At 36.6% G+C, this 20,132-nt stretch overlaps 1 protein-coding gene across 23 annotated transcripts in view; it reads right to left on the bottom strand.

Annotated features, from left to right (window-relative positions):
- LOC115452387 (dystonin) overlaps window positions 1–20,132 on the bottom strand; it is a 245,921-nt gene that overhangs the window by 145,014 nt on the left and 80,775 nt on the right. For all 23 annotated transcript variants that reach the window (XM_037440549.1, XM_037440503.1, XM_037440458.1 and 20 more), the window contains 2 exons: window positions 2,549–2,742; window positions 2,037–2,122 (listed from right to left, as the gene is read on the bottom strand). In XM_037440549.1, the coding sequence (XP_037296446.1) occupies window positions 2,037–2,122; window positions 2,549–2,742 (280 nt within the window). The remainder of the gene's footprint in view (window positions 1–2,036; window positions 2,123–2,548; window positions 2,743–20,132) is intronic.

The following is a 20,132-nucleotide window of genomic DNA, read 5'->3' as shown; positions in this document are numbered from 1 at the left end:
ATATTTATTTTATTTAATAATTTCATAGCTTTATTGTTCACTATAAACAAAACACTGTGCTTAATATTGAATCAATAAAGGCTGAAAGGAGATAATTGGCGGTCTGATTAAAGAATTATAACCCTAATTATTGTCATAACTACAAAGACTGCACACAAAAAAACGCTCACAGATGGATTACCAAATCATTGTCAGGTTTTCATATGATTTAATTAAGACCGGCTTACAATACCTTTAGTCATTACTGTCACTTGGAAATAGCTCTAAAAACTTATACGATGCGTTCTCACGTTACTCGGGCTATAATTATACAATTACGCGTCATTGCGTCGGGTCAAGCAGGTATTCAATGTGTCCGTGGTTTTACGAGCTATTGTTTAGCATGGCGCGATGGTTCGGCAGAAGGATTGGCTCTTTAGGGTCTCTTAATAAAAAAAAATCAACGGACAGCAAATCTATATGACTTTCCAAAGCAAAAAACTTTTGAACCGTAATATAAAATAACTACAATGTTTATTAAATGTATTAGGACGGATTTTTTTATAAAACGAAAAGGAAAGTGGAACCTTTGGCGTGCAAGTCCGACACGTATTTGTATTTTTTTAAAGTACAAGCATAAGAATCGGCGACGGTACTGCCTTTATGTAATTTTTTGTTCTCGTTCCATTTGCAATAAAATTCCGATTTAAAGAATTCCAAGGTACGAGCGAAGCGAAAATTCTGTCATCTTACTCCGGCTAACGTTTCACACTTTTATAAATTGTAAATTTACACTATCCCTATAACGATAAGATATAAAATTATCTGACTTCCCTGAATATTTTATTTATGTATAATAAATCTATACCTACAATTACATTTACATACAAGAGATTAACAAAAAGGGGCGTGTGATTTACTACCATAATAAACATCCTAATAAGTCCACTAATTAATACAACAATTTTAAAGACAACGTATCAATCAGTTTGTCATTCCATTCCAAATTCAACACACGTCTCACGCCGTCCTGCTCCAACAAACCCAACACACCACATAACTAACCGAGACAGATATATCGCGGGTTTTCCAAAGCGTCAACTGTTCCGTCCTTCTGTGTCACATTTTCTTATGGCATAGTTGATGGCGTCCTTTGTGACGTCACAGAATGGGTTTATGCAAATCTAATTCGTATGGCTTGAATCTTAATTACAATTGAATCATATCTGAAAGGTTTGATAGAGTTGTATGTGTTTTTTATACTAATTATAACACCATGACAGTTAATACTAATGCGATGTTATATAGACTTAATCTTAACAATGGGTTTCAATACATCTATGAGCCATTTGTGTGAATATTTGTAATTTTTAAGATACAGGTATAGGAATTGGAGAGGGCACAGTTTTTTGTATTATTTTCTTTTGGTTCACGTTCTATTTGCAACAAAACGACAGATATAAGAATCCCAAGGTTCCCCAAAACTCCGCGAACTTCACCGCTCAGGATCATGCGCGCTGCCGATCCTGGCTTACTGGAGTTTTAGTGATGGGTGTGAGGATATTCTCGTAAGGTCGCCTTACATCAAGCAACTTTGCTGATGGTTTTTGACTCTCGAACCTAAACGGGTACAGAAGCTGACCTTTGAATAGAACTCCCGTAAAGAAAAAAAGACGGATTCGCTCCTATTGACGGAATAAGGCCTTCTAACCTTACTTAACAGTGTGTTAAATTTGTATAACTACTGTTTATCGTTGCAGTCGTGAAGAAATACCGTGATTATCTAAACCGGCAGTTGCTTACGAAATCTGGAATGTAGTTCCAGCTACAATCAGTCTAACTCATCTCTTTAATAACAATTAGAATTAATTGGCGCAAATCACGCGCAGTAAAGCGACGGTGGCTAGTTCGTGACTTCAGAAAAAATACTGCAATATAGTGCCGGATTTGATTATCCATACCTACCCAAAATTTACCTCATGATAGCTGGCGAAATGTGGCCGTATTACACTTCTGTCTACCCCATAAAGCGTGATGTTATGCCAAGAAGAACTCACCTTCAGGGTCCAATAGTCTAGTAACTCCATACTCCTTCTCAACCACGTGGAAAGCTGTCTCCAAGCGCTCACGGACTTGTCTTGATCTGAAGGAAATATACTTACATTAATGTTACGTCACACCAAAATTACCTACTTATTACTTATTAAATAGGAAAGGATAAATTAAATGCAAAAAATGTTTAGCAAAATCGAAAGATTTCACCAAAATATTAATGTCTAGTACAAGGATGGCGAACCATTGGCACGCGTACGAATGGCGGAACCAGACAAAATAATTCGGGCACGCGTATAATATTCCAACCAAAAACTTTGTTGGGAAGAAAGGTCGCTAAAAAGGATCACTCTGATAGTTGGATAGTTAGGTTTTTTTTAATTAAGGCAAATTAACCAATAATCATTCGCCACCCCTGATTTGGTACATAAAAAAATGTATTCTCTAAAATTACATACAGTTAGCCAATTTATTTTACATGAAATAATGTTTTATTTTTTAAGCTAATATCACTCACCTGATATTACGCCAGTCAATCAGATCAGGACGGTTCCTGTGTATGAGCGCGTTGAAGGCCAGCCCGTCGCGCCACGACGACGTGAAGTCTGTGACCCTCACTCCTGGGTATTTAGCTGTAGAGCGACGCGCCCAGCTGAGCAGCGCCTCGCGTGCGGTGACGTTGGCTTCCTGACCCACCACTATGTCTGATATCTAACGGACAAAGACAATAAATATAAGTAAATTGTATAAAAATAGCTTTTGCTCGAGCTTCGTCCGTGTAAAGTTTTCCGGGATAAAAGTCCCGGTGTAAATTTTCCCGGGATATAAGGTGGCCTATAACCTTCCCAGGGTCTAAAACTGTCTCCATACCAAATTTCATAAAAATCCGTTGAGTAGATTTTGAGAAAATCGATAACATACAGATAGACAGAGAAGAGGACTTTGTTTTATAATAACTATTTATAATAACTATAGATTCGAATTTTTGCTGATATCGTTTTTATAGCAGAGTAACATAACCCTCTTTTGATATCGAGTTTAAATTTAGCTGTAATAGCTTCTAAATAAATATATTTTAATCCAAGTAAAACCCAAAAACCCACATTAGCACAACACAATATCATCAAAACCGAATCAAAAACCCAAAGCCTACACATGAACGTCATGAACTGTTGCAATATCAGTGAAAGTCGAAGACGGGCTCAGGTCACGATGCACCGCACGTTGGCCCCTATCCAGGGTTTATTATAGCCAATCACTACGAGGAAATAGATCATGTCGGGCGCAAGTATTTAATAGTTCATCGTGTACTTCATGACATCATCTGGTTGCAATTCAAGACTATGAAATATTTGAAACATCCATAATAAATACGAATGGAGCTCAAATTAACCTTTATTTAAGATTAGTTATTCCATGTTATATGTAATTTTTACCAGTTTTGATATCTAAATAATAAATAACAATTCGATACTAAAATATATTTAGTAACAATTTCTTCCGTAAGCTGAATACTTCTGGTATATCATAAGGTCCAATTCCGTCTACCGGTGTTAATCCGTCTTATTGCAATTGCAGGCATACTATTCGAATGACAGCTTTGATAGCCGTAAGAGAGTAAAAAACCTTTTATTTTACATATTATGTACATATTACATAGGTTTATGTTATCTAGGATTTTGTGTTTTTAATTTTTTATCTTTGTTCCAACAATAAACTTCTTTATTTCTTCTTCTTATTTTCTTTATTGGCCTATATAGCTGTCAAAACTATACTTCGATTAGTAGGCCAGTAGTTATAAAAAAAGACGAATTTGCCTCTGTTGACGGAATAGGCCTCCGTGACTATATTATACGTTTATGAGCAGCCGCGTTACCAAACAAATCAACTTATTAGTTTAAAGCCCTGTGCAATTAAAAAAGTCTACAAAAACAGCAACATTCGACACACAACCAATATATGAAACTCCTTATTTCAGTCCCTCTAAATTATCGTAAAAGAACATTGTAATCACATTTAATAATACTAAATATGAGCCGGATACTGAGCATCTAGATGTATAAGAAGAAGAGATTACTCATAGGTTATTACGGATTGGTAGTTCATTGCACCGCACGGCTAATCAATTTGATCGGTTCGAATTAGTTTCAGAGCAACACGACCGAGTTTACAGCTCAACTATAATTAAATAACGTTTTATTTTCCAAGAGTTAGTGGGATATGATACAAAATTAAAAAGATTATATAATATAATCTGTCGCGACTGGCTTAAAAGAAGCCGAAAATCGAACAAAATGGAAAGATCTTATACATACAACCACGAAGGCTTTTCAGGGACACGGCCTACAATAATGAAGAACACGACCAAGAAGAAGAGATAGGTCTTAGATATATGGGCCGGCAGAAGTGAGTTATAGGTCTATATAACTCACTTCTGCCGGCTTCCCTTTTATAATAATAATATCAGCCCTGTATTATATACTGTCCCACTGTTGGGCACGGGTCTGCTCCCTCTCCCTTTTATAATTTATGGAAAATTTAATTATCATTGGAACGATTTAAACCGCATTTTCGCATTTTAGTACCTATGTATATGTTTGTCGAGTTTCCTTTCGGAAAATTTCACGCTTCACTACTGCAGCCCTATATTATATACTGTCCCACTGCTGCACACGGGCCTCCTCTACTACTGAGAGAGATTAGGCCTTAGTCCACCACGCTGGCCTAGCGCGGGATGGCATACTTCACGCACCCCCAAAATTCCTATAAAGAACTTGTCAGGTATGCAGGTTTCCTCACGATGTTAATACAATTACAGAAATATATAAAAGCAACAACGGAATCATTGTGATGCAAATAATTATAGCTTAGTAACATAGGTGTAATGGTAATGAACATAAACTTAAGACATTTGTCGCCAGATGTTATTATAGTATTAAGATTACGATGCCTCATTTAAACATATTTATTCAGGTGACGTTTACTTATTATCATTAAAATAATCTAGATAGTTTTTATTTTTTCGAATGCGTTTAACTTTGGGAGTAATGATGCGAGTTGGAATATTCTTTATATCTAAGCTTTTACACTGGGAATTGCCTATTACACAGCAAAATAAATCTGTACTAATACATAAAGCTGTAGAGTTTGTTTGTTCAAACGCACTAATCTCAGAAACTAATAAACCGATTATGAAAATACTTTCGCTTATAGATAAAAATAACAAAAAAATAAAAAATGCTTTATTCATCACATAGACTAATATAGTTGCACTTACGATAAGTCAAGGTACATGAGAATATTTAATTATTACTTAATTATATTAGCTTATGATTAGAATCATAACTCCTAAGTGCTATAGGTTGCTAGTGGTAGGAAATATTTCATATCCGCCCGGATAGCGACTACCGTACACAAGTTGTTAAAACCCGCCATAATGGCCCACGTAAGTGTGACGCGTTCAGCGATCATCCTGTGTAAATCCAGTTTCAACAGGCCGGCATAATTGTGTCGACTGTCGAGGGGTAATCATCTCTCGTCAGTCAACATTCTATTGGACTACGCTCCACTTATCAGTTGCAGTTGGGTCACTTTACCGTGGCCTAGAACATAAAAAAAAACTTTTTATCCCGAGAAAATATAAAGCAGTACTTTAATACCGAATAAACTATTTCACGCGACCGAGCCGCTAGTCTCTAATGCAATTATAATAAACAACAAAATCCCATGCATGTTTAAGATATCGATCAACTTATAAAAGCTAGTGAAAGTGTTGGAAAAGTATATTTTCATGGACCGATTGTTTCGTCGGACACCGATGATTGGCCACGATAATTGTACTTTCATGTTACATTTACATACGCTGGTGGGTTTTTATAGTTACCATACGTAATTCCGTTAATTACGGAAGTTTGATGTTATTATCTAAATAATAGACTTTGACGGTAAATTGCATTTCAAAACAACAAACATACACGCCTTCTGTCTTCAAAGGGGTAGACAGAGACGCAACTAGTGCGTTTACTTTTCATTTTCTTTGTCATTTGATAGGGGGCAGACTCCAGGCTGATACTGACTAGAAAAACCTAACGTAACTGCCCGACCCGGGAATCGAACCCGAGACCTTAGCACTGCAGTCCTACCGTAATATTACTACGCCACCGAAGCAGTCGGCATATCATTATAAACCGACATTAAGAGACGGAGATCCTTTGTTTGGACATTCCATTTTAACTAGATCAATAATAATACAGTTAGTGCTGACAACTAATACAGCCTTTAATAATGTTGATTTTGTTTTACGGCAAACTAATCAACATACGGTAGCCATTTTAGCAATCAAAACATCTTCAATCTTTTCAGAAAAATAATTATTAATATTTAAAGAAAACCTCCAAAAACAAAGAAAGAAATCAATACTTATTCATTGCCAAAGAGTCAAGACGTGGGCGCGATGGTGATGTCATGCGAACCGTGTCAGGGTCCTCGCTTAAAGGCTCAACTTGTAATGCTTATGAAGAAAATTATTTACTAGTTATGGACTGTATTGGTGTCTCGGTCTCCACACCGAATACACGCCCATGCGTTCAGTGGTGGTAAGTCTCATATGCGTAAGTCCACCTGGGTAGGTACCATCGGAATGTCTATTTCTGTCGCCAAGCAGCAGTGTGTAGTTACTGGTGTGTTCCGGTTTGAAGGACATTGTAACCAGTGTAACTACTCATGTCTCAGGATGACAAGCGCGGTGGAATACCAAACAATACTTTGTAATTGAAGGTGTTGGATGGTGTTTCTATTTTTATGGGCGGTCGTATCACTTACCATCCGGCGAAGGGCAAGCTCGTCTCATCATTCAAAGAAATAAATAATAAAAAATGCGCGGGGGGATATTTGTCGCAGCTCTAGTCATACAAATGTGTATACCTCATGGTTTTAACTACACATTGAAATGTATGAGGTTACCATTGCACCTGAGGATAAGCGGATTGGAGTCCAATAGATTACCGATTGACGAGAGATGATAACCCCAGGCATTCGACACAATGATTCTGGCCTGTTGGAACCACATACACACAGGCTGATCCCGGAGCGTCACCCTTACGTGGGCCACTATGGCGGGTTTTAACATCTTCTGTACGGTGGTCGCTATCGGGGCGGATATAAAATATATCCTACCACCAGCAAACAGTCGGATACAAACAAGAGTTTATTTATATTCATTATAATCGGCATTCTGACGTCCACTGCCGAACACAGGTTCCCTCTAAATATTATATAGAAGCGCCCTCCATCAGGTCATCGAAATGATAATCATTACGAACTTTTAATTACAAAGGTAAACGCGTGCATTAAAATATACGTAATAATTTGACATTGAATTATAACTTTTTGCGCGTTTACCTTCATCGCGCATGATGACGTCATCTTTGAAACAGATAAACCTCTCGATCATCTCAGATAAGATACTGTTCTATGCGAAATTTTGCACAAAATATATTGACTTAATAGCTGGCGGCGATAGCCTAGTTAGTGGAACAGACTGGTGAGACGAATGTCCGCAGATTCAAAATTCAAGGGCACGCACCTCTGACTTTTCTAAAGTTATGTGTGTATTCTTTGTGAATTATCGCTTGTTTTAACGGATCTTTGTATCTCAGAAAAGTTGATGGACTTTTAACACCGAGGAAGGTTTTCATGTAGCCCACGTCGGGAGCATCATCAAGTGTTATATAAATAGGAAAGACGGAATAAATAATATTCGGGCTAAAACTATTTGGTATCGAAACAATTATTGTTGAGTGTAACATTCTTGTAACATCTCTGTAGTATTTTATTTATAATCCTCATCAAAAGAGCAATTAATGAACGTTAAGTCATCTCGCACTGATTCAACTACTCACGTAATAAATTTTTTGTTAACCTAAAAACCTTAACTTGCAGCTGTAGAACAAAATAAATTATTTAGGATTCATGATGCATGAATATTTTACGTTGAAATAGTAAATTTAAAGTTGCTTTTTGTTCATATTTTTCGAGCATTATTGTGTTCAAATATATTGACGATTTCCGCGGCAAAAACACTTCAAGAAGACAATGTATTTGTCGTACGTAATACCTACATACATTTAAATTCAGAACGGGTCAAATTCTAAGAATTTTAAGAATTAAACCACCTGCAGATACTATAAATATATTACAAGAATTTAAATTATAACCTTCTTTGCTCTCTTCATTGTCTCTTCATAAAAAAATATCATTCCATTTTTAAATACCGTTCCATTTTTGAATATAATACAAATACACGTACCACATTCAGAAAATATCAATGGAAGCGAACATCCAACATCGTCTTATTGACCATCAAGTTAATGAAACGGTCACGCTACGCTAGTCACAAATACAAATTTACAAATGCCGTTGAAAAAACACTATCCATTTTGATTTAAAAAGAAAACCTAGTATCGGTAACGGTAAATGAAAGATTGCGCTGCGGTTTTGCGGTTTCGGACGTGCTTTAAAAAATAGAAGAGTCCGGCTTTAAGCGATGCGTAACGTTTCGTCCAGTGTAAGTTGAGCCGTTGTTTGTGAAGAAACGTTTGACGAGTGTCTCCGGTTATGATGGACACAGTGTGTGAAATATGGTATGAATCTTTCACAGGCTGTCATAATTCGGGGTTACCAATTCAAAATAAAATTCGAAACAAAGACATGTAATTTTTTATTATGTCGGCGAAGTATTTACACTAGACATAATGGCAGGTACAGCCTCGTCCAAATAGGCGACCGTCGACAAATTATAATCGCTAGAATAATGCCGGCCTGTCTGGGATATAAACAGAAACAATGCATATTATTGAATGCTTACATTTTTTATACTTCAAACTACGTTTGCCAAGTAAAGATGAGTCGTAAAAGAAATATGCAAACCATTACTAAAGATTTAGGTTAATGGGAGAAGATAAACACAATGATTACTACCATTAGTGCTAATTACATATCCTATAACGTGCCATAATACCTGTTCTAGACAAAAATACCGATAAGGTCAATGACCGGAAAACAATATTACCGGAACGTCTTATCATATTTGACGTTCTTCTACGAAAATTATTTGTTAATACAAAATGTTAAAAAATTGGTCAAATATTTTGACAAAACTCAACACCGGTAAAATATTCCGGACGAAAATTCCCGGAATTCCGGTACCATCGCTACGAATATAGTCTACTTTTTTTTACAACAAAAGAATTATCATCCATAATAGCCCATTGTGAATCTCTCGGCATTCCTATTTGCGTACAAGATTATGATAGTTTTTATCGTAGATACGAATCTGGTGATTCATTGCACTTTTTGTGCTGGCATTCGTAATCGCCGCGATGTTTAGTAATAGAGGGTATTGAAAGCGGATATTAAACTTTTTTATTTAAGTCTTTACTGCGCTTCATTTTATCACCACGGATTATTAACGATATAAAAATCTTACATTATATACTAATATATGTGAAAGTTTGGCGGTGTGCACTCACGAGCATCGGAAGGCACGTAAAGCCGTTGGTCCTGCGTCTGATCTCTCTCCGGTCATGTCGGATTGCCGTCTCACCGAACTATGAGAGTGAAGGAACAAAGAGTGCTTGTGTATTGCGCACACACTTGCGCACTATAATATATATCTCCTGCGTGACTGATCTCCATTGAGATTGGCCACGTGGCCGAAATTCAACTAAGAAGGATTCGATATGAGAAAGTTTCTGAAGGTAACAAAGAAGTTTTTGATAATGTTAATGAGAAGGATGAAATTGAGCATATATTTTATTTTATTTATAAGCGATAAAAAAACGTCCAATAAATTTGATAACAATATGAGTACATAAATATCGGAGATGTATAACTAACTACATTACCCACAAGTATATACATTCGTTTTTACGAATATCGGGAGCACACGTACGCAGTGAAACAAAGACTAAATGAAACTTCTATAATAGAACTAACAATAATTACACATAAACTGCTTTTGAATCAAGAAGGCAACGTTTATCCCGGAGAAGTAGAGGTTTATATTCCGGAAAGTCTTCCGGTGGGGAGCAATCAAAACAGAGCAACGCTTGCGCAATGCATACAACAGAAAATAGACATTCCTCACCATATTATCATTGTATATGGCATAATGTAAACACGACCTTGGCCACATCGGCGAGGAGACACGAACGGTTGCCTAACACCACGTCCATTCGCACTCGCGGATTATCAATGAACCGAGGTGACAAGGACCTTAGGTTAATACGAATTTGAAGCCTTTTGGAGATTGACAACGACTGATATGGTGAACGTAACAAGGCCCGGCAGTTAGGATGAATGATTAAAGCATTGTTATCACACAAACCCAAAAGACCGGCTGCCAGGCTTCGGGACACTGTGAGTTCTTTAAGCGTAGAGCGGACCACAAAAGTATATATTAAAAAAAATATGTATCTTTGACTTTTCGGATGACCGAGACCTTGGTCTACTCCATGACTATGAAGGCTGCAAAGGCTTCGAAACGTAGGGAGAAAATTATAATATAAGAAACCGCGATAAAATCCCAAAAATAGTTTTAATCAATTTTGGTATCAGTTTTTTCTAGAAATCAAATTGGTATTAAAATAAGAAGTATGGTTGTGAATGGGATTATCTTCCAGTAAGTATATAAATAATTCTAAAGGAGACACATACAACAGTATTTATTCATTTAATATCAATTCACAGAACTAAACTGCAAACAATTCCAAGACCTAACCACAATATGCAAAATCAGACGCACAAAGAAAATGCTGAGGCAAAACATGCGTGGGCGCAACCACAAGCTTTGTTAAACAAACGTATCGATAGTTCATCGACTGCACTTCAACCGAAATAAACCAATTGAGAGTTGAAGAATGCTATTACTGATCTTGTTTTGACCCTTGTGGATAAAGGGCTGAGAAATGGATCATGATTTATGACTGAATAGCATGTTTAATACTTCTTAAAAAAGAGTGGAACAAGTCTTTCGTCTGATGGTATACTATCAGAAACATTAGTAACGTTATCTAGAAGTGAATTATAATGCATCATTTGACACTGCTCGACATTCTAAATACAATAATAAATATTAAGCCTTAAAGTAATAAATAATTAGTACACAAGCTACAATATTTTTAAAATTAGAATACTTCAGTTCTAATTAACCGAAATAGATTAACCACACATTGCATCAAACCAAATTTACATTTAAATGTTCATTGTCAAATCAAAATCAAATCAAACCAATAAAATCCAAAACAACAACCAACTGCGCCCGCGCACCCAACCAATCTCGAAAACCGTTGGTGGTCCAATTTTCACACCATCGTCGACACAAAGGTTGCGAGTCGTGATCATTACGAAGGCTGTGGTGCACGAACGAGCATCCACGACTGTGCCATTACCACGGCGTACTCATCTAATGGATTTCGTTAGTTTATACCATCTGGGAAACTAGAGTTGTGATTGACCTGGTTAAGGATTGTAAGATCCACTGCAGCGTTTTGTTTTTTATTTACATTTGAAAGTTTTTAGAAATACATTTTATTTTGATACCTATTCATTTAAGATTCGAATAGGAGTCTTACAGAAGTATTATTATTTTTATATTATAGTATTTTTTAAACTGCGTCTCGAGCGAACACGAAGATCGATAAAAAACCAAAAGAATTTTGTAATTTGTTAAATAATTTTCATTAAATAAAAAAATATATATTCATTTAAAATTTGTATTTTGAAGGTCCTTCTTCACTAACTTAGTATTAAAAGATCATTCTCCAAGAGTATAACATCAAATTTTAAGTCAGCATAATTACAACAATTGATATGAAGGTAATAAAACTCTCCATTACTAACTTAACGTGGCAATAATATTATTTATCTGTATAGAACAATTTATTTCTTGAGCATTTAACAATTCGAGAGTCACGAACAGTCACTAAATATGTATGTTTGACCTAAATACTAAAAATTAAGACAGAATATACATCCAAAAGTCCATACGTTCAAATTATCGTAGATATCAATTGATTTTGCTGGTGGTAGGATATATTTTATATCCACCCAAATAGCGACCACCGTACACAAGGTGTTTAAACCCGCCATAATGGGCCACGTAAGTGTGTCGCGTTCTGGGATCAGCCTGTGTATATCTGGTTTTAACAGGCCGGCATAATTGTGTCAACTGCCGAGAGGTAATCATCTCTCTTCAGTCGACATTCTATTGGACCCACATGCCATCAGGTGCAGAGAGGTCACTTTGTCTTGCATGTAAAAAAATACCTTGTCCCCAAATCATCTTTTACATTACCTGCATCAATCTCACCCACAACTTTTACTCGTAATTTATAAACTTCCGTCCATCATGATAATAAATAACATTATCACTGAATCGTCGATTGTCTAGTACCAAGGCGCCATAAACTGCTAAGCAATGAAAGAGCAAAGTCGTGCACTGCACAGCCGATCTGATACTCTGGGAACCGACATTGTCTCGCGAAGAATTGTCCGATTGTTCGGCTTATCAACGCAACGGTTTGAGGAAAATGTGCCGCGAGAACTTCAGCTGGCCGACTTACAAATCCTTGAGTCAATTAGAATACAAAAATGAGAACATTGACAAAATATAGTTTGAAGTAAAATTTGTTAGGAATTTTGGTATTAAATAAAGTAATAAAAAAACAATCATGCATTTATTCCCGAAGGCATATGCTGAGGCGCAACCAGGGCACCCACTTTTCGCCAAGTGTGTTCCGTCCCATGATGTGATAGGGGGCGAGCATATTGTCATATCTGGCACAAATTCCTGACTTTGGGCCGATACCGAACAGAAAAACCCAAATATCAATCTGCCCGACCCGGGATTCGAACCCAAGACTTCAGAGCGCTACCGTACCGCGCATGCAGTACAACTACGCCACCAAGGCAGTCAAATTATACGGTATAGGCGATAATCAGAACACGACTAAAGTTAACTTTTCGTAAACACAGGATAGAAATTCAGCTGATACCAATTTAGATCCTACTGACTCGATATCTATACAATGTAATATCCAGGAACGATGAATAAAATTTTGCCTTAGGAATAAAAATGTCTACGCAAAGAAAAATCTAGTACCAAAAATAAGACAAAGAATGATCACCAATGCAATGATATCATTCACAGAGGTCTTCCACCCGAAACTTATATGGCGAGCAACATTACAATTATCGCAAAGAATGGATCATAAATAAAAGAAAAACATAAAAAAACATCAAATGTGGGTGTTGAAAAAATTAAGCAAATTAAATGTAGATTGTTCCGTCCTTGATTTATTATCGAGTTTCGTGACGAGGAGACATATCGATACCCACGCTAGGTTTTAAATCAAAATTAATTTGTAAGGATCTATAATCGGATGGCTTTAATTCTGTATGGATTAGCAAGATAAATTAATTAGAATGGATACCGCCCACTTTCCATATGGAAAAATATCTGATAGGCCATAGAATCCCTTATCCTTTCCTAATTTTAGCTCATTCCTCCGCGGCAGGGCTGGCAGGTTGAAGTTTATTTAACATCGGGGATCCAATTAACCGTTCTCCTGCTTATTCAAGAAATAAAAAACAACTCATCATGGTTCTTACCGACAAACTGTGTTCCTGAATCGATCCCTATACCATACAGTTGCAACAGGCCGGCATACATCAGCCGACCGCCGAGACATGTATCGTCCGTTAGTCAAATTTATATTTAGTTGCACTTTAGCCAACTATGTAACGCTTAGTAATCTTGCTGTAGCAAGAATTTTTAATCTATTTAATAATGTTTAATGTCCTCAAAACATCCACAAGCGTATTAAACTAAAACTTATCGATGATAAAGAGCTGTTCTTTCAGGAACTTGAAACCTTAAATACATTGCTAGGAGAATCTTGACATCGCAACTCAGTATTTTATCGTTTTTATACAACACCATCTATTGGCATATTTATGAAAGCACGTATTTGTGGTTTAAATTAATACAAGAGTATTTAAATATAGAACATAATAAAAAAATAACAGCGCGTTCATTTGTAATTGAAGGACTAATCGGTCGATAAATTACCTTAATAAATTTTATATCTTTCCGATCAATCTATTGTATAGAGAACCAAAACAAAAACGCATTTTTTTACAATAACTGCTTCATACGTTTCTCGTCGATCCCTTCGCTCTGCATTTACAGTTACCGATGACTTCATTGGAGATTTTCTAAGAGCGTTATAACCAGTGTCACTATCGGAACGCCTTATGTAGAACGCATATCATCCGAGCGCCGTATATAGTGTGTAACGGTCGAGCATACGGTACGAACACTGCTGGTTATTTATGATGTCCTGGTACTTGGGAATATAAAAATTGCGATATTTTTATTTTTCTAATAAATCTTTTTGCTTGATATAGTTTATAAACATTTAAAAGAATGTGAGTAACATAAGCAATTAATTTTTAGTTGTAATTTTTTTGTTTGTATACATAATTACATAGTATGAGATGTGACGGTGATTCTAGTTTTTAAAATACTAAACGTAAAATCTATAATTCGTTTTAAAATATACGATGTTTAATAATAAAGGTTCAAAGGTTAACATCCTTGAAGAGATACACCGAAGCAGAACCAGATTTATTACATTTCGTGGAAGTTATAACTCCAAAATGTAATGTGGCAAGTCTTTTCACAAATTCTAGTTCCAACTACTGTTTCATTATAAATTGTGTCCGGGCCAGAATGACGACACAAAAGAAATTTGAATATTAACTTTAGACATCCTTTTTTATTGCATTCACATTTCTATATTCATAACGGTTAGCCTAAAATATACCAACAGAACATTCAACAGAAAATCATATAAAATATTTTCGCATAACCTGCATACATTTCACTTGGGTGGGGCATCCTGCTATTAACATAAAATATATTAGACTATATTTCATGCGGCTTCCTCTCCGTGTAAAAATCTTTCTCGCTACAAAGGTCCTTCAAACACTGTTTAGCGGCATCTATTTTAAAAATCAGATAAAAATATATTATTTCCTACTAGTTTTTGTTCGTGGCTTCGCCCGCGTGAACGACTTTTCCGCGATAAAAGTCCCGCTATGTATTTTCCCAGGATACAAAGTAGCCTTTCACCTTCCCAGGGTCTTAAACTGTCTCCACACCAAATTTCATAAAAATCTGTGCAGTAGACTTAGAGAGAATCAATAACGTACAGACAGACAGAAAAAGGGACTTTGTTTTGCAATACGTATACCTATAGATGGGAACAAATAACCGGGAAAAAATATAGCCTCGGTGTTGGTCCAGGACAGTAGTCAATGCAAAATAAAATCGGAACACACAAAACTAGACAGTAGTCAATAAAGTTAAAGCCGTACATCGACTTCTTGGAACACGTTAAGATTCGACGTAGACAAACGTCCCGCGCGAACTAAGCAACATGCTCCGTTAACTTTTGGAACGAGTATGTTTATCAAAGGACATTAAACATTATTGCAAACATTCTTAACATTTCGTTGGTTTTGCATTTAAATGCTTTCATTATACGGGTAAAAAATAGCTTAACAAATATACTCCAATTAAATACAAATTTCGTCTTTAGGTTACAATTCATGCTGACCAGCTAGCTTGTCTGCAATTTTACCACTGTCTTATAAAAAAACTGCGGTTGAAGATGATCTGAGCTTTGTCACCAAACTCTCCTTTCCACATTATTAAATCAAACTCCTAAACCAGTTCATTCTGCGATTCTATATTTTCTCACAATTTTTATTAAAACTACCTCCAGAACCCATGGCTCAGTGGTTTACGAACCCTGTCGCCGGCGGGCGTGGGTTCGACGACAGATACTGTTTTGTGCAAGACGACAGGTTTGACCGCTCACATTCCTGCGTCGGGGACATTATAAATTCAGCGAGAATTTCTTCGCAAGCACCATATGACGTAATACGTTAAGAGTTTAAACGTTTACCACATTTTTATTTTGCCTGTTAAAAGAAAATACATATACTCAGATTTGATTTTACGAATAGTTTCGCCTCTCCTTGATTTCGATAATTATGGTATAAGATCAACTGCAGATGTGCTGTAAGCCAGAGCAACAGCATGCAATCTTGACTTGGAATTCATTCAGTCAAGTGAAATTATTCACTATCTGTAGACAATGCTTTTCTGTGAGACAATTTAAACCTGGACGAGCCAAATATTCATAGAGACAAAGATATATAAAACGGCGTCAACGCATAGACTTATAATACGCTATGCTGAAATGCTGGTATAGCATGAAAAAGCCATGTCGACCCTACTAGACAGCATAACCAATCCAATCTTTTGAATGTCATACTGTTTTCAATAAAGGATCTCAATCTTATCTTCGATCCGATTCCGAGAATGAACCAATCACGAAACTCATTTATAAGCATGTCAAAAACATTGTTCTGATTGGTCTAATTTTAACATAGATCGAAAAAAGCGATTGGAATCGTTTATAGAAAACGTCGGTTATTTTTCCCATCAATTCTAAGGGTTTGAGACGATTGAAATCTGACCTGTACCTACGAACCTACGGTATGACGCTAAGATCATGGCCCGTGGCTTTCTCGCGCCCTTTGCTTTCGCGTCGGACGCGCCCGAGTTATCAGCACGGAACGCACACTTTCCTCCTCAGTGCGGATCTCCTGCCGCTTTGTGTTTACACTTTATTAGCACTATCATGTGTGAGAGAAATCTTAGATATGTATTTTGCACTGTGTTGCAAACTTGCCCTAACGTTGTTAGCATAGCAACAGTTTGAAACCATGATTGATTTAATGAATCACTCCCGTATTCATAGACGTTTTTTATCTAAGGACGGAGCAAAGCGGTGATAACAAGTCAGTTTCTCAGTGCTAACGGTATGGCAGCCTTCGCAATGCGTAGACATAGGGCCGTTGTGATTGGCTAATATTGTTGTATCTCAATAAAACGTGTATGAATAACGGGGTTAGAATTTAGCTTGAGACGAAATGTGATTGATTTCAGATGTTAGAAAACTAACCCGCATTGCCGTGTGGTGAACTAAGGCACCTTCTCAATAGAAGAGGCCCCTGCGCATGAATGAGAGTATATATTATAGAGCTGATTTTTATAGACATAAGATCCAAAATTGAAAAACAGCAACAAAGGTCATCAAAGCCTGTAAAGACAATTGAGGAAACATAAATCTAAGTATTACAGTCCATCGCAGTAACAATAAATTTAATAGACATATTAATTGATGCCTAATACGGAACGCATGTTCACTATAAGAATTAAATTGAAACCAATTAAATGGTTGTGAATAGATCATAAAAATAACATTCAATGTGTGTGAATAAAGAATAATATGGTAATATGAAACGAATCATATTGAATCTATACGAGTTGTTATTGTAAGACCGGTGCAGAACATTGTAAATAGTTGGTAAGAATTTTGTAAATGCTAACAAGCATTAGACCAGTGCTGCGGAGGAAAGTCTTAAGCCATTAATTAGCAAATAATTTAAGCTTAACAGACCAACAGCGAAGCTAGGAAATAAGCATAACTCTACACACAATAGCTAGACTCTATACTCGGCTAGATTTACAGAAAAACTTAGCATAAAAAAATTACAAATTTCATTTTCAAAAAATTATTCTTTCGTGGTAACGTTTATCTAATATCATATACAAGGAACCTAAGCAACATTTAGGTGAAAACAAAGAGCGTTAGATAGGGCCCGGCGCGGCGGGGCAGCGGGTGCCGGTTGGCTGCGCGCGCGCCGCCGTCGGCCGACGCACCTGCCCGCTTCCTGTCAGCCATGATGCTCAGCGTCGTGCATCCTTGCCGACATAGCAACTTGGAATTGGATATGCATCTATGGGTTTAATTCATGTTAGATAAACACGAGATAACTACAAAGTGCGTTTGAGGCTTCGAGACTTCCAAAATTGCTTGGTGAGATCAATTCCTTTGGAGAGAAAGTCTACAATACTATGCTAATTAAGCATACGTTTGATTGAATGTAAAATATATTTATTTTTCAAAAGATTGAAAATAACTAACGACATATCCATAATCTGACTCCATGCACTAGTACTTAATAAGTGAAAATATAAAAAAAACATAGGTCGAGAATATGCCAAACAATGAAATGATATCAATTAAATTATTCGTATACATTTCGTTCACATTTTTATCACATATAAATTGCACACAATCATTCATACTGTCCCATAAGTCACCAATAATGACTGTCAATGCAACACGAACGACGAGGTTCAACAATATGTCTTCATTACGAGAATGCGAGGTCGCAAAGTGCTACCACTGAACGTCACTTCACAACTCGATAGGGCTGTGCAAACCGTATAAAGATTAAAAAAAAATGGTTTTGAAATACGTAACAAGTTATCATCGATTTTTTATTTCATTGGTTTTTATTTTTAAAGTGTCAGGCAGAGGCGTAACATGTGCATCCTCAGCAATACGGGAACTTTATTTCCGCTCCAAAGAGGCATATGGCGCCTATATCGCTCCATACTCAAAAACTCGAGCTAAATTACAAATTACTAAAAATATCTAGAAATAGACAACTCAGATTTTACAACTGAAGTCCTTTAAATAGGCAACACTTAGACATTTTATTGCATACAGACTAAACAATAACACTCTTATACCCTGTAAAATGGGGTGGATTAGTGTTGACTAATTTTGAAATAATCATTCAAACTTACATTACTGTCATATGATTGTTAAAAAGGCATACAATTTTAACCATTACCTATCTTTAAATGACATATCGATATAAAAACATCATAAAAATAATACCATCCCTATCCACCTTCATTATAACCGCATATGTCATAAGGTTGTTTATTCACGTAACGTCCAAGCGAAGCGCGTACGCAGCGAGCTGCATCGCCGGCGTCAAGTGATTTATGCTAGTTGAGCACCTACTCAACCCGAGCTTCGTACATGTCGCAAATACTATAGATCAAATTGTAGGATAGATTTGAACTCACAAGCATTTCCATAAAGTTCATTTTTCTTTCACCAGCCATTATCAAGGATGCGGAATCCAGGCGGAAGTTTCAGAAAATCTATACCAAATGCAAGCAAACTCAGAACCTCCTATGAAACTAGACCAATGAGGCAAGATATATCTCTGATCTGATAAAATTTGCAAACTCTTCAATCCCTAAATTCCACCCAATATATTGACCATGCCATATCAAAAGCTATGTTCTCTTGAAGTCGCCGGCGCGTCGCCTCGACGCAGTCACGACACAGTGACTCAAGATGGCAAACGTTTATAGAGATCAGTGGCCCGATAGGTCATGCTAAATGTCAAGGATTTACTGGTGCTGGAAGAGCAAGCGATGGATGGGGCTTGGACTGAGTATTTACTTGATGGGTTAAAGGTGAACACAAATTTGTTCTAAGTAAACGAAATGTAGGCTATTTATTTCATATAACAAGACTTATTTGAAACATAGTTATCTTTTTTTTTATTGTATTTAATGACGAGACGAGCTTGCCGTCCGCCTGACGGTAAGCGATACGGCCGTCCATAAACAGTAGAAACACCATCCAACACCATGAATTACAAAGTATTGTTTGGTATTCCACCGCGCTCGCCATCCTGAGACATGAGATGTTAAGTCTCATTATGTCCAGTAGTTACACTGGCTATAATGTCCTTCAAACCAAAACACAACACTGACTACACACTGCTGCTTGGCGGTAGAAATAAATATTGCGGTGATACCTACCCAGGCGGAGTCTCACATATGAGAGACCTACCACCAGTAGACAGGTGATTATATTTCTTTTTATAAGTATAAACCTAATCCTTCATATGAAATGACGTATCTAAATAGCTTTTAGATCTCTAACCCTTCGATAACCACAAAACAGGTCAATATGCTCAAACAATTACGTACACCCAAATACCATCAATATTCATTGCTCTATCTAAATCTCTATACAGACTTGGGATATAATTTCCAAGCCGTGGTTGCCGGACGCAGTGGCGCGTAA

The sequence above is a fragment of the Manduca sexta genome, chromosome 4 (genome assembly GCF_014839805.1).
Source record: "Manduca sexta isolate Smith_Timp_Sample1 chromosome 4, JHU_Msex_v1.0, whole genome shotgun sequence".
Lineage (NCBI taxonomy): Eukaryota > Metazoa > Arthropoda > Insecta > Lepidoptera > Sphingidae > Manduca > Manduca sexta.
This window is presented reverse-complemented; position numbering and strand designations above follow the sequence as displayed.